The sequence below is a fragment of the Tinamus guttatus genome, unplaced genomic scaffold (assembly GCF_059628265.1).
Source record: "Tinamus guttatus ecotype Peru unplaced genomic scaffold, ASM5962826v1 Tinamus_guttatus_pri_ptg000150l, whole genome shotgun sequence".
Taxonomy (NCBI): Eukaryota; Metazoa; Chordata; class Aves; order Tinamiformes; family Tinamidae; genus Tinamus; species Tinamus guttatus.
This window is the reverse complement of record NW_028288684.1, coordinates 10394076-10408321: the sequence shown is the minus strand read 5'-3', so window position 1 is coordinate 10408321 and position 14246 is coordinate 10394076. Positions and strand designations below refer to the sequence as shown.

The 14246-nt window shown below is 45.6% G+C and overlaps 1 protein-coding gene across 1 annotated transcript in view; it reads right to left on the bottom strand.

The window, feature by feature from the left end:
- The window catches only part of ARHGAP20 (Rho GTPase activating protein 20), a 60082-nt gene extending 49429 nt beyond the window's left edge, over positions 1–10653 (bottom strand). The window contains exons 1-2 of the mRNA XM_088522228.1: positions 10523–10653; positions 1800–1885 (exon numbers count right to left, since the gene is read on the bottom strand). Coding sequence (XP_088378354.1) covers positions 1800–1885; positions 10523–10633 — 197 coding nt within the window. The 5' untranslated portion in view covers positions 10634–10653. The remainder of the gene's footprint in view (positions 1–1799; positions 1886–10522) is intronic.
- Positions 10654–14246: the final 3593 nt, after the last annotated feature.

Here is a 14246-nt window from a genome sequence, read left to right as displayed (position 1 = left end):
CTCATGCAGCAGGCAGTAAAACAAGAAAATGTAGAAGTACAGAAAAAAAAATACTTATTTCTGAAGCCTAGTGGGCAAATGATGAAAGTCTTGAAAAATGAGCCTTGAATACAGTTTATTTTCCTTGCAAGGAATAGCAAGTGTTAAGACTGCTTGACAGGGAGACATCACAGACACATAGGTGCCTATAGGACACCTGGAAACTGTAGGAAACCGGGGTTGATCCGGGTTCTCTTGTGCTGTGTATCCTCCAATTATTGCTATTCCCTACAGGAATAATTCATCTGTCTCTAATGTTAGCATATCAGTTCTGAAAGTCGGATGTACGCCCAGAAGGTGCTATCACAACTATCAACATAGTTACAAATACAACGTAAAAATAATAGTAAATGAAAAATAGATATGGTAATATAGACATTCTTAAAAAAACTCAGCATTCTGATGAAGGAATTACAAAATAACCATTCGTCTTATTTTAGAGACCTGGAAAGAAAGTCAGAGAGGGGCCACAGAGGAAACTTTAGAGCCAGAACTCGAACACATGGTCCTGGCTCTTAGTCCTATGCTCAGGCCACAGGACTACACAAAAAGTTGTAAACGCCTTTAGGAATTCTTTTCTACATTTCCTCTTTTATGTCATAGCCAGTAAAAAGACTTGCAAAATACTTTCAACTAATTTTTCTTTCCTATTTTGCAACTCTGATGTTTTCTCAGAATACTTCCACAGGTTTCCAGAAAACTGGAATTCTGCATGATGACAAATATGAAACCAGGTATTAGTTAGATCAAACAGAGAAAACTTTCCAAAGGTCACATACTGACTCCTTTACACAGTGTGGGAGAAAAATATTCTTTATAAGCTATATTTTAGTTTTCCTCATTAATGTTTCTTAGTAAAGATCTCTACACAATTGGAAGCACTAACAGTCTACCAGATGGTTTGCTTTTAGTAAACACTTACATTTTGCAAGTTTAAAGTCTAATGAACATAATGAACACAAGAATATTAAAGTTATCTATGCCAAGTAGTTCAAATTGCAGGTCATGGGCTGGAGCCGGGCAATACCCAGCCATTTCTATGGAGGCTTTACAATGGGGCAGGAATAGCAGATCCCAGCAGAAGGTAAAGAGAAAAAAGGTTGAACACTTAACACTTGCACGCACTCACATACTCAGCCCCACAAGATGACCTTGCTGGAAGGGAGAGGCCACTCGGTCTCTCCTAGTGACCACATCATTGTTCTAAATCAGCATCTGGTTCTAGAGCTCTCAACACACTCTGCCGCGTTGAGCCATGGCAGAAACTCAGCTCAAACCAAACTGTGCAATCCCACAATAACTGCAGCAGTTAGACCTGGCACTGCATGAGTGTACAAGGTGAAAAATGGGAAACATTTATCCTTTTTTTCCCTGTCCTTGTCATCATCCCAATATGGCTAGTCAACAAATAACAAGCTAAGCAGCTCAAAGGGTACAAGTCGGGTTGCAAACTGGGGAGCAGCTCTGCTGGCCCACTCAGCTCAACAGCATGGAGCAGCAGTGTGAGGAGAGCACAGGAATCCCCTCCCAGGAGATCAGGCAGAGTGTCTCTGGATGCATCGCATCTCTCAGCGGGTGTTATTGCTCTGCAGCTACCAGAAGTGAACAGCCACCCCTTGGCAACATAGCTGCTCAGTATGGACAACAGGTTGGTAACCTGATATGAACGACAGCTCAGAAACATCTCCCCCTCAAAAACACCTCCAGTCTTGGGCTGGAAAACTGCAGGAGAGTATGACCATCAAAACTCACTGACTCACCTTGAGACAGATCTAGACCTGTTAAGTGCTTTGACAAAGATCAAAGATGGTGCAGACTGGCGTCTTTGGGCCAAACTCTTCATTTTCTGATTGGAAAGAGAAACAAAATGAAACCACAGGTGAGATTCTGAACAAAAACTGATTGCATACAGACTTGTTGCACCCAGAATCCAATTTCAGACCATGGGAAAGAGGGTGAAATATTGCCAACAAAACCTTATAGGTAACAACATAAGAAAAAAAAAGAAAAAAAGAAAAAAAAACAGGACCATAGCCAGTGATATTAGTTGCTAACCTGCAATTAGTTGCTAGCCTGCCCATACAGTGATGACTGAGGTGCCACATACATGAAATAAAGTAACACCCAGAGTTTTTCTCAACCGCTTTTTGATTCCTCATGATCTACTATAATTTAAATATGTCAAATATCCACCTGATGGTTCAAATTTCAAATGCCTGATACGTACAGACACAATTAAGGTCTAGATTCTACACAACTGAGTTTATGTGCTTAACTGGCCAATTTTTTTTTTCCAAATCTTTAGAACTCTTAAAGATAATGATGATTTCCTTCCCCGCTATTAAGTTAACTGGAGCGTTACCTCTTGTCTCTTAGTAGTCAATAGTGACTTTTTTTTCCTTTCAGATCATGTATGGAACAAAATAGGAAAGCCAGAGACAGAAAATTTCTCAGAGGACACAGGAAGACTAGGAAGAGAATGGAAAAAAAAATACAGGAAACACTCAAGGGCAGGGAATATGGCAAGGATAAAAAAAAAAAAAAAAAGAAAGAAAGAAAAAAAGAACAAAATGCATAGGGAAGAGAGGAAATGCCAGTAGCTATCAAGGGAAGATGGATTCCCATGGAGTGAAGTAGAATACTACAGTAAAAATATTGAGCAAACAGCACTGCTTTCCCTAGAGACAGAAGTTTTCAGAAGCTCTGACAGGACATAAAAGCACACAACGTGTGCGTCCACCACTGCCTGCAGCCAGGCACAGGCTAAGGAGCCCAGGAGCCTGTTGTGCAGAATCACAGAATCACAGAGTGGTTGAGGTCAGAAGGGACCTCTGGTGATCACCTAGTCCAACCTCCCTGCTCCAGCAGGGACACCTAGAGCACATGGCACAGGGTGGCATCCAGGTGGGTTTGGAAGATCTCCAGAGAAGGAGACTCCACAACCTCTCTGGGCAGCCTGTTCCAGGGATCTGTCACCCTCACAGGAAAGAAGTTCTTCCTCACACAGAGGTGGAACTTCCTGTGTTTCAATTTGTACCCATTACCCCTTGTCCTGTCATTGACCACCACAGAGAAGAGTTTGGCCCCATTTTCCTTACATTCTCCCCTCAGGTATTTGTACAAATTGATAAAATTCCCTCTCCAACTTCTCCAGGCTAAATCTGGTAAGTTGCATGACCTCGTCTTGCACAGACTCTCCGCCTGGGCAATGCAATGGTCCTTATATTATTTAAATCAGATATTTTTGAGAATATACCCAAAGGATTGGGGTTGACCTCTTTCTTACACCTAGGCATGACAGTATCCAGCACTTGAGCTGACTTCCACGCTAGTCTAATAGCCACCTTGACTGTCACAAAGTTTTCTGTTAATCACTGAGCAAGATTTTCCCCCTTTCCACTAATAATAATCATTGAATGCTGGGAACATGAATATTACGGAAAAACTGGTTATTCTGCCAATTTATATTCTGGATGTGGCATAAATCCTGTTTGGGCAGGTGCACCCTATGTATCACTGAAAAAAGAAACTACACAGTACTATGTGTTTTATTGGATTTTGACAAGTGTGTATCAGTGCACTTGTTACTGTGGGTTTTGTTATTGTGTTTCTTTTTGTTTTTCTTCCTTCTTTATTTATGTAGAGCACATTTGTTTATTTTGCCAGATTCCCAGTTACTTCTATGTTACAATGACAACTTACATTTCTGTAATTTCAAATTGCCTTTAAACACTATCCCTCCTTCCTCTTTCTTCTATCAAAAATAACCTTGTGAAGACCAATAAACCAGGCCCTGGACCATTTAGCTGTCTTCTACCCAAACTGAAGTTAGATGAATAATAACTTAGCAAATTGATAACTAAAATAGTTATCTTTCTTTTTGGTAGTTTTCAGCATGAAATAAAATACTCACTTGGCTGATTTTTTTTCCTAGTGAATGCAATCCGCTAATATACTGGCAAATCTGAGAAGCTATTAGCACTCAAAAAAGTATATCTAGAAATACAAATGCCGAGAGACACGTGTAACAATGCATTCTACAGAAGACAGGTTACAGATTTCACCCAACTGGCTGTTCTTATTCAATTTTATATAAAGCATCAACTGCCAATTGAGAATTTATTGGTAGTGTCATTATTGGGTAGCTGTCTTTCAAGGGTGGTTAAAACTAGAGCACCTCAACTCTTGTGAATACAATGGAGATTTGGTTATATTTTCAAATAGATCTTAAACTTGTTGACTGCTTAGGTCTGAAAAGAAAGACAGAAAATGCAACATTTTTAAATTTCTCACAAGTATGGCAACTCTTCATGCTTGGGTTAGCATTGGTGAAAAGTTCCTGTGACAATGAGATTCTGATCTTGACTTCAATATTTTAGGACTAAATAAAGAGGAGGACTACCACAAAGTGAAACGACTGGCACAGAATCACAGAGTAATTCAGGTCAGAAGGGACCTCCGGAGGTCTCTTGTCCAACCCCTGCTCAGACCAGGGCTGCTCAGGGTCATCCCCAGTCAAGGTCTATACATCTCCAAGAATAGAGATTCCACTGTCTGGGAGCAAAAGCAGATGCAATGGTCAACTATCTAAGCAGGGACAGAAGTAGCTGTCAATGTCTGTCCTACATCATAACCTCAATTTTCTTGTGTAATAAGATCAACACAGAGGAATACTTGTACTTGGTGTCTGAGTCCATGTGAAATGTATCATAAAATCAGGATCCATACTGAATATTTACAGTGTGTCAATGCAAAGACAACAATCTTGTATTAGGCAGGAGTAACTGGAGTCATCTTCAGCTTCCTCACTTTCAAAGCTGTGACTTCCCTGCCTTGCCCTGCAATTCAAGTTTGATTTCATACTTTCTGCAATTCTGGTGGTGGTTGTCTTGGTTTCTTTTTTAGCAGAAACCAATCTGCAGCATAAGGCTTTGCTATTGCAGTTGCCGAATTAATGGTATTTTTTAGTATCTGGCTAATTTCTCACCTGGCATACAGAGAAACAATACCATGGATTTCAAAGGAATTAATTTATACCAGATATTGAATAGAGGTACACTTCTAAATGCTGCTTTGTGAACTGTGATGGTAGTTGGTTTATGAACAGGACAGCTTTTTATGCTGAAAACAGTAACCCTGCAAACCATCACTGAAATTATGCTGCCTCTACTCATGCATCAGAACTCAAATGGAAAGATGGATTATGGTAAAACATCCCTAGGTGTCTTGCAAGCCTTTGGCTATAGGAAAAATCTATTTCTGAATGCCAGCATTCAACTAATTTTGGCTAATGGGGAAGTGGATACTGCCATTAAATGGGATCAATATAAACAAATTTATTGCTGAGTTACAATCTTAATCCCATTCTGTGAAAAAGATAACATACAACATGTCTTTAAAAAAATCAAATTGAAGATAAAGCATTCTTGTGATTTGCGCGTATCAATTACACTGAGCTTGGCAAGACAGAAGAGAATGGCAGAAGATAAATAAAGAACACATGAAAAAAGAATCCGTGTACTTAATATTTCTTTTGTGCTGAAAAATAACTAAAATAGCAGATGTAAATAGTAGAGTGCTCACAGTGTTCCACAAGCATCCAGAGAAGCAGAAATCTGTGCAATAAGCACCTCGCGCAGCTACTGCTGAGGTGCAGGCAGTAGAAGCAGGAGGTTAATGGAGAGACCCTGCTGCACTTCCCCTGGAGCACCGTGCCCAGACAAACAGGCTGTTTCGGGTGACCAACACGATGGTCAGACGCCTGCAGGGGCATTTCCCTCATTCACGTTCAGATTTGTACACCTGTACTCTTCTTATTCCCAGTAGAGAGAAATGGACACACTGAGTACACAGTTCATCTACACTCTTCTAGTTGTCTACGTTAAGATGAAGTGAGTCCTCCCACTGAAGTGCTGATTTCCTCCACTGACTATATAAGGAACCTGGGGAGACTAATAAAGTTGAAGTAATCAGCTGAGTCCTATCCTTGCTATCTGAAGAAAGGACAGGGATGGGACAAAATTAAAAGCCTAGTAACATATGGAACAATTGCCTTCTGAGTGAATGCTTTCTTCTTAGTGAATAGTGAATTTGTAGTGAATTTAGAGATTCATATATAAAATAACCGAAAAGGATTTGGTTCCTGACAGGTGAATGCAGCAGAAATGCCATCTCAGCAATGTGCTGACACCCTTGCTAAAAGCCTCCCCAAAGGCAAAAGGATTTCAGGCCCCCGATTTACTGGCTTGCCCCAGAAGTGGGTCAAGGCTGAGCCACATGCCTGGGTCATTTAACCGGGTAACAGGGACACCACTCAGACATACCAATACCTTTGAGCTGAGGATTTCACTGAAGCAGCTAAGCTCTCTCCCTCACTGCCTTATTTTTTTAATAAAAGGAAGTCTGATTTTAACAAAGCCTACTCTATAAAAGTATCTGAGCTAATAACCATGAGGGATTTTGCACAGGCAAACTCCATTCTTGTTGTCTGAGCAACAAAACATATATCTGTGACACACATTTCTCATTTAGCTAGCCATGAACCAAAGCACAGAACACAAACCTTTGCAGAGATCTGCATGATAAAGTTCAACTAACTGCTTCACCAGTAAAGAAAAGAAAAATTATAGCAATTCTAATCACCTAACAGCTAATTTGCCAGACAATTATGCATCACTCGTTCCCGTGTTATCACTAGGCTATTTACGACCAAAGGCAATAAATCTTTTTTTTCCCCTACATGCTACAGTCCAATGTTTGTTAGATTTACAGTTCACAATTCTCTCAAACTAGAAGAAATAAAGCCAGAGCAGGTGGCAAAACTACATGCTTATGTTCATCCTGCAGAATATTTTTACTTACAAGGGCTTTCCCAAGAAAGAAAGCCATTTTTTGGAGGGAGAATCAAGGAGAAAACAATTACAGTGGCACAACAGCTATCAACAAAGAGGAAGCAAAAATATGTAATCTTGGAACACCAGCTGTAAGGGAGCACAGCAAGGACAGAGAATAAAGGCTAACTCAGAGCAGAAAAGAGACTGTTGAAAGTCAAAGATGTCCTGCCAACTCCCTCCCAAAGCTTACAAATTCTTTGGAAGCCCTGATATAAATGTATGAGAACGATCTCATCCACTTACATCAGAAGTTGGAGAAATGGAAGGTTACTAAATACATGGAGAAGGGAAGTGTGGGATACTAAGCCTGTGGCTCCCGGTGCAACACTGCTCAGAGCAGCTACACTGGCTGTGGTGGCTTCCGTGGAGTCAAATGGTCCTTTTAACATTGCTCAAATCAGGAACAACAACGTATGGACACAGTCCTGCGTGGCTCTGTGCAGCAGGGCTGTCCTGGCAGCAGCTTGCAGGAAACGCAGGTGATATCCATTGGGAAACACCACACATGGATACCTCAAGCATCAAGGCAATGATTTGATATATAAGTTCTTGGGTACCACATCCCACAAGACATGCTAAGTTCCTGCCTTTCCTACAGCCACCATGAGGGACTAAAAAAAAAAACAAAAAAAAAAACAAGATCAGGAGACTTAGGAATGAGAACACATAATTTTATGCATAACTTTCATGTTCTCTCATGGACAGACAAAGGAGGGATTTAATTAAAGAAGCCACCATCACGAGGCATGTTACAACAATATGTTATGACAAGTCAGCACAGCATGGGGAGGTGATTCCACCCTAAGGACATGGATGCCACCACTAAAAGAGAGGCCCTATCAGCCCTCATCACAGATAAAAATTGCTACAGCATATGTCGACAGGAACAACAGGAATTGTCCATCACTTCACTAAATGATGCTAGGAGTGTTCCTGGACAGCTGAAGCTCCAGGCATTAGTGGGGATGATTCTCCCAGACACCCCTGAATCCTCAGTCAGTCTCTAGACTCACAGAGAGGAGCTGTATATGTCTGGAGGAGCTGCACATTAAAAATAAAAAATAACGGCATGAGATCAAGATGTCATCAAGTATAATGGCAAATACATACTCAATTCTCATCTTTGCAGAGTCAGAGATGAGGATTACATACAACTAATTTTACTCTTCCAATACTGTTAATTTGCCTGAATCCTGCACACTCGGTAGCCTGTTCTGGAACTGGGAACCCTCCTTTCCTTGCAGGTAAAAATTGGTGCCTTCCTGCACTCATGGGCTTCCACATTCTGGGTCTCAAACCACAAATACGATTTTGCATAGAGTGCAAAATGGCACACACCTCACACACAGCAACAGTATCTTCTTGTGGACAAATGGTTAAATTTTGCATGCACGTCATGAGTAAATATAAAACATTGCTGAGTCTGACAAAAGATATAAGTAGTTACTTGAAATTTTCAAAGAGGCAACAAGAGAAACTTAAGGGTGACAGCTTACATAACCAAATATTGTTCTGTGTGAAATGTTCAGCATTTATTGGAACCTAATTCCTCTAAGAAGAGAGAAGTGAAACACCAGAAACTCGCAAATACACTTGATAACCGCAGCCGCCATTGCTGACACAGTGTTACTGGCATAAAAGATGTCTATGCTGAACAGTTTGTTCAGGATGCATCAGTTTACTGGGTTTGGTTACTAAACTGAACAGCCAGCATAAAACTTCAGTGTAGCCCAGTCAAGTCCAGTGGCTCTGGTAAGCTCAGTGAAACTGGGAATCTGGAATTTTCCAAAAACATTGCACTTTCATGTCACTTTTAGGCTGTGAGATAGGTTAGCAGTTAGAATCACTTTACAAAGAAAAGGAGAAGAAATCATTCCATAGAAATAACTGGAATAGTAACCCAAAATACAGGGTATAAGCCCATGACAAATTCCACCTTTTGTATGTGATGTTATCAAATGTATGATCCTGGAACTCTGCTTTGACAGATGAGAGGAAGATAAAGTTGGAGTTTGTGTTACCACAAAACTATGTGACAAAGCTTACCTAAATAAATTTAATTTGAAAAAGACACAGTCAGAATAATAAAAAGATAGAAAACTTCAGTCATCACTTCTCACACCACATTTGAGGGGATTTGTGGTAAAGAAGGTAAAATAGTGCTAAGTACACATTGGGGACAATATCTTGCAACTTGCCATGCTGTGTTCTCGTTGTCACCAGCACCAACATTGATTCCTTGCCAACATCTTCTCCCGTAGAGCAGCACAAAAGCATTACAGGCAGGGTAATCTCCCACTGTAATAGGAAAGACTTCCTCTATTGTCAAAAAAATAGGATTTTGCACAGTGTAAAAAAAAAAAAAAAAAAAAAAACACGCAGAGAGGTCTATATAGAGCCTGGAGGACCTAAGTAGTAAAAACAAGACTGTCATTGAGCTTCAACTCGAGGTAAAATTAGGGAGGCAAGGACCCTGCTGCAAGGGCCTCCCGCTGCTCCTTGGCAGGAGGAAATCCATCCACACGTCCCCTGTCACCTGTGCCACCGCACTGAGGGTGTCCCAAGGGCTGCCACGGCTGCCAGTCCCAAGGTCTGTAAAAAGCAATACCCCTGCTGCCTGGTGAGCACTGGCGAAACACGGGCTGCGTTCCTCGCATCGCAGGTGCTCAAGAGCAGGAGCAGAGGTGCTGTCATCAACGCATGTCCTCAGGATGCAGAATGCTAAAGCTGAGCTTGCAGCCAGGTACTTTCAGCTTCATCTTCTTACTCCAGGTGGGCATCTGACATGAGGGCTTGGCCACACCGCCAGGTATGAGGGGCTCCTCGAAGTCTTCAGCAAAACCAGAGAAACGATGGAAGCCGCAAGGCCGTACATGTAGCAGACCGTTCGGAGAGCTCCCTGCTCCATGGGCTCACGGCTGGCGAGTCAGTAGGTGCCACCGCCTCGCAGGGGGCACCGCGCTCCCCTGCACAGACCCCGCGGGCAGTGGAAGCGGGTACAGGGCACAGGGCTCGGCAAGGCGCACGCTCCGGGCAGCCTCGTCCCAGAGCCGCTGCCGTGGCGGGAGGTCCCGAGGCTGCGGTGAGGACGCGGCACACGCGGGCTCTTCCCGTGGGGACGTGGAGCGCAGCTGCCAGCGCCACCGCTGCGGCTGCCAGGGCTCAGGAGCGGGACTGGCCACAAGCTCCTTCCCCGACCTCGTGTCACCGTGATGGGCACATTTAGCAGAGGACACGGTGACCCGGCCATGCCGACGCTGCCGGTGGGTTTGGCAGCGCGCAGCACCGTGCACGGGCACCGACCGAAGCCCTGGGTGCAGAAGCCCCACGGCACTGGCGGCACCGAGAGGCAGGCGGGCTCCGGGCAAACCGCGCCTGTGACAGCGGCGGTGCCGGCACCCCGCGCGTTTCGCAGCGGTTCCGAGGAGGGCGGACGCGCTCGAGGAGCCGCTGGGACATCCGCGCTGCCCAAAGGCGGCCACCCCGGGCACCCCGCCACGCCCGCTGCGCCCTCGGGGCTCCCTTCGCGGGCGGCTCAGCAAATAAACCCGGCTCCCCCGCGCCCCGCAGCAGAGCGGCGGCCTCCTCACCTTCTTGCTGTCGGGGGGCGCGGCGGCGGCGGGGAAGGCCCCGCTGTCGCCGCTCACGGAGGACGAGCGGCCCGCGCCCAGGTGCTCCTGTTGCGGGGACATCACGTCCATGCAGCCCCGCGCCGCAGCCGCCGCCGCGGGGACGCGCGCGCCGCCGCCGCCCGCACCATGGACAGGGCGCGCCGGGCCGCGCCACGCCCCCCTCGGCCACGCCCCCCGCCGGCGAGGCCACGCCCCCGTCGCCCGCAGCCCGGCGCTGGGGGGCTGCCGGGGGGGTTAGTGCGCATGCGCTGCCGGGGGGGGGGCCTTCGCACCTGGGGGGGGCGCGCGCCCCCCCCACACCCGGCGCCTGCGCGCGCAGCCCCCTGCGGGCGGGGGGAGGGGGCCGCTTGGCGCCAACCTCGTATGTGGGGGGGGTCGAGGCCGGTGCGGCCCCGCGCGCGGCCCCTCCCGGAGCCCCCCGGGGAGGTCCCGCCGCCCCCCCGGGCACCCACCGGGGGCGAGAGGGTGCGAGGAGGCCCCGGGCCCGCGGGGAGCCCCTGCGCCCCGGGAAACACGGAACAATGAGGAGGAAGGGCCAGCGGTTACGGCGCGGAGGGGTGGCGCTGGCTCAAGGCAAATGGGTGTAGATAGGCTATAAATAAACCCGCCGGGAAATGGGAAGAAAGTTGCTAATTGCGAGAACAGCGAGGCTGTGGAGTAGCCCGGCCAGTTGGGAGCAAAAGGCGTGGATGGCTGCTTTGAAGATGATGGTTTGGTACAGCTGTGGTAGCTATACATTATCGCATGACCCTGCTGTATACAGCGTCCTCAGCGGCCAGGAAGAGCTCCGAGCAGGGTCCTTGTCCTGGCTCTCTACCCTTGATGAGAGATGTTTTTATCTCCAGGCTTTCCAGCTCTACATGCATTTTATCTCTTACTGATCACAAAGAAAAAGAAAGATACACCCAAAAAAACACATCCTGCTGTCTTATGTTCAGCTTTGCATTTCTACTCCTTCTGCCAGAACGAGTTTCTACATCCCTGTGTTGAACTGGATAGGGAACTGATCCAGCATCAATAGTTAGATTTTGTCTGGATCACTTCCCAGTCTGGTTTACCTCCCAGATGCAGAAAAAATATGTGCTGCTCCCATAGCTCAACGGAGGATGCTCTTGACATTTGGTTCGATGTCATGTGGCCATTTAGGCCCTGCATTTGCCCGTGATAGCGCTTCAGTGCTCACTTTGTTGAAACAGCTACAGGCACCTGCCCTTTCCTTGCACTCTCGTTTCTGCAAGCCAGTAGGATCGTGGCAGTAAAGGAAAGATGAAATATTAAAGCCTGGGATGCACTCTGAGTACCTCTGCCTCCTCATGCAGAAATACTCTTATTTTGCATTATCCAACTGTTCACTTTTCCTCCCTACCCATGTCCTAAAAAGTCTGGTCTTCACATGTATGATCAGTAGGCTGGTGGGAAGGGGTTCCTGGAGAACATGCCTGCTTGCTAGATTTCCGAAAGTCCACAGGCTGCCCTTGATATCCTTGAGAAAGAGAAATGGATAGTTAGGGCAGAGGTTTATGTGTGTTAAGTGCATTAACATTTCATGAGTCGCACCATTTCCTGCTCGTTGAATTTATACCATCTTTCACTTGAAGCGGAGAAGACCTGAAATGACGCATTTTCGGTACCTGCACTAATTTGCAAGCAGATGGCCGCACATCACAAAAGCATGCAAAGACCTTCTGAATTTTTTAAAGCACGAGTCATCCAAAACCGTGATGTGGGTTGATTTTGCAGCGAGGAGCCTTGGACCCAGCTGTCTCCCCAGCCAGGTGGCAAGCCGTGATTCCTACTTTTGGTGCAGACCTTGTTCCTGCCTCTTGCGTGTCAGCCTGTCCCTCTGCTCGCAACCCTTGGATTCATCTCCCTGTTGCCTCTGGCTCCTGCACAGTCACAGCCAGGGAGAGCTGGGTCTGTGCAGCACAGCAGCCCCAGGCTGGCTGTGAGCAGAGCGTCGAGGGGATGTGCCTCGATGAGGGCTCCTGTGCACTGCAGAGGCAAATTTGGGGACAAAGGTATAAAATTAGCAGTGTGTGACCTTATTTTAAGGCAATTTGGAAAAAAACCCCACTTTTTCCAGACTTTCCCTAGCTCTGCACCCAAGGCTGTAAACCCTCAAGGCACAGACCATTAACTGCACATTACCCATGGGATGCTGCAGGTCTCTCAAAGCTCCTGCGATATTGGCTAAGAAAAGATTTACCAGAGTGGAAAGGAAACCGTACAAAATGTCTATTCAAAGCCTGGAGTATATTTAGCAATTTGGCAACCACTTCCAGTGCTGATATTCTTGGTGATGTTTTGGAAATTAGACTTTAAGTATATATTTATTTTGCAAAGGAAATGTTACATAAGCTTCCCTAAATGCTCACACATGCTCAGATGTGTTCTTTTATCTAATAACATAGGCACATTTCCTACAGTGTTTATTGAATCCTGCCTCTTTCACCTACTCACTGAGATAAACAGATTAAAATACGGTTACTAGGTAAGTAAGATCAGAGAAGAAGCTTTCTTCTCTGTGTCTCGCAAGTGCGAACGTACAGACATAAATTTGTATTTAGTTGTAGTACTGCCCTTATGCTTTCACATACCTTTTGTTAACCTGCTGGGCCAGAAAAGCCGAGGAGATGTTTTGTCAGCAGTGACTCAGAGGAAACCCGGGTTGCAGGCCCTGCTTCCCTGGGGGCGACCAAGCGGCAGCGCGGGGCAGCCTGGAGCACCCTGCCTATAACGAGAGCTCCGGAGTCGAACTGGCAGCTCCAAGGTCACACACCTTCCACTGATTAATCTCAAAGGGTGGAACTAAATAAACAAACCTATCAAGAGCTGCCAAATAGAGAAAAAATGGGACTGGGGCTACTACTGGCAAAGGCAGCTCGGTCCCGCTCGTCCCTCAGCGCATGGCAGCCCTGGCCTCTGTGCTGCCCTCCCAGGGTTCTGATGCTGGGTCTTTCCAACCTGTATCGATCTGAACAATGAAAAGTTGAGCTGTATAGTGCACAAACATTCTCTAAACTGCACCATCTATCACCAATACCAGCTAAAATGCTACTTGAGCCAGTGCTAGAAACGGCTCAGAAAAGAGCATGTATGTTAATAGAGGATTTCATTTCTGTTGCCTTGGCCACAGTGTTGTCTGAAGACAAAATACTGTGGGGACAAAGGGAGGGTTGGGACACAGAAATATATAGGTGCTGTAGGAAAAATCATGTTTGCGGACAGGACACAGGAGAATTACTCAAGGGCAAACACATCCAAGATGGAAACACAACCCTGTAAATCTGCCACATTAGGAAAACCCACAGTGGATTGTTAATAAATGCTAGATACACAGGCTGTAGCTACTTCCAGCTTTTATGAGCTTTCCAAACACGTTAGCACTAGCAGACTTTTGCTTCCAAGAAGCATGATATCCAAGGAGTTTTTTTCATGATATCCAAGGAGGTTTGCTTGGCTAGAAATGAATGAGTGTTACTTAACTTACCAAGATGCACTGAATAAATATGATTCTACCAAATCTGCCCCAAAAGATGACTGCCTGCGTACTAATTGTATGAAACTCACAAATGCCTCGTGCAATTAAAGCCATACGGTAGATCAAACCTGGAAACTCCAGAGACAGTTATATTTACAGTGACATCTGATGCACCAGCTTTCTGTACTAATAACCTAATAT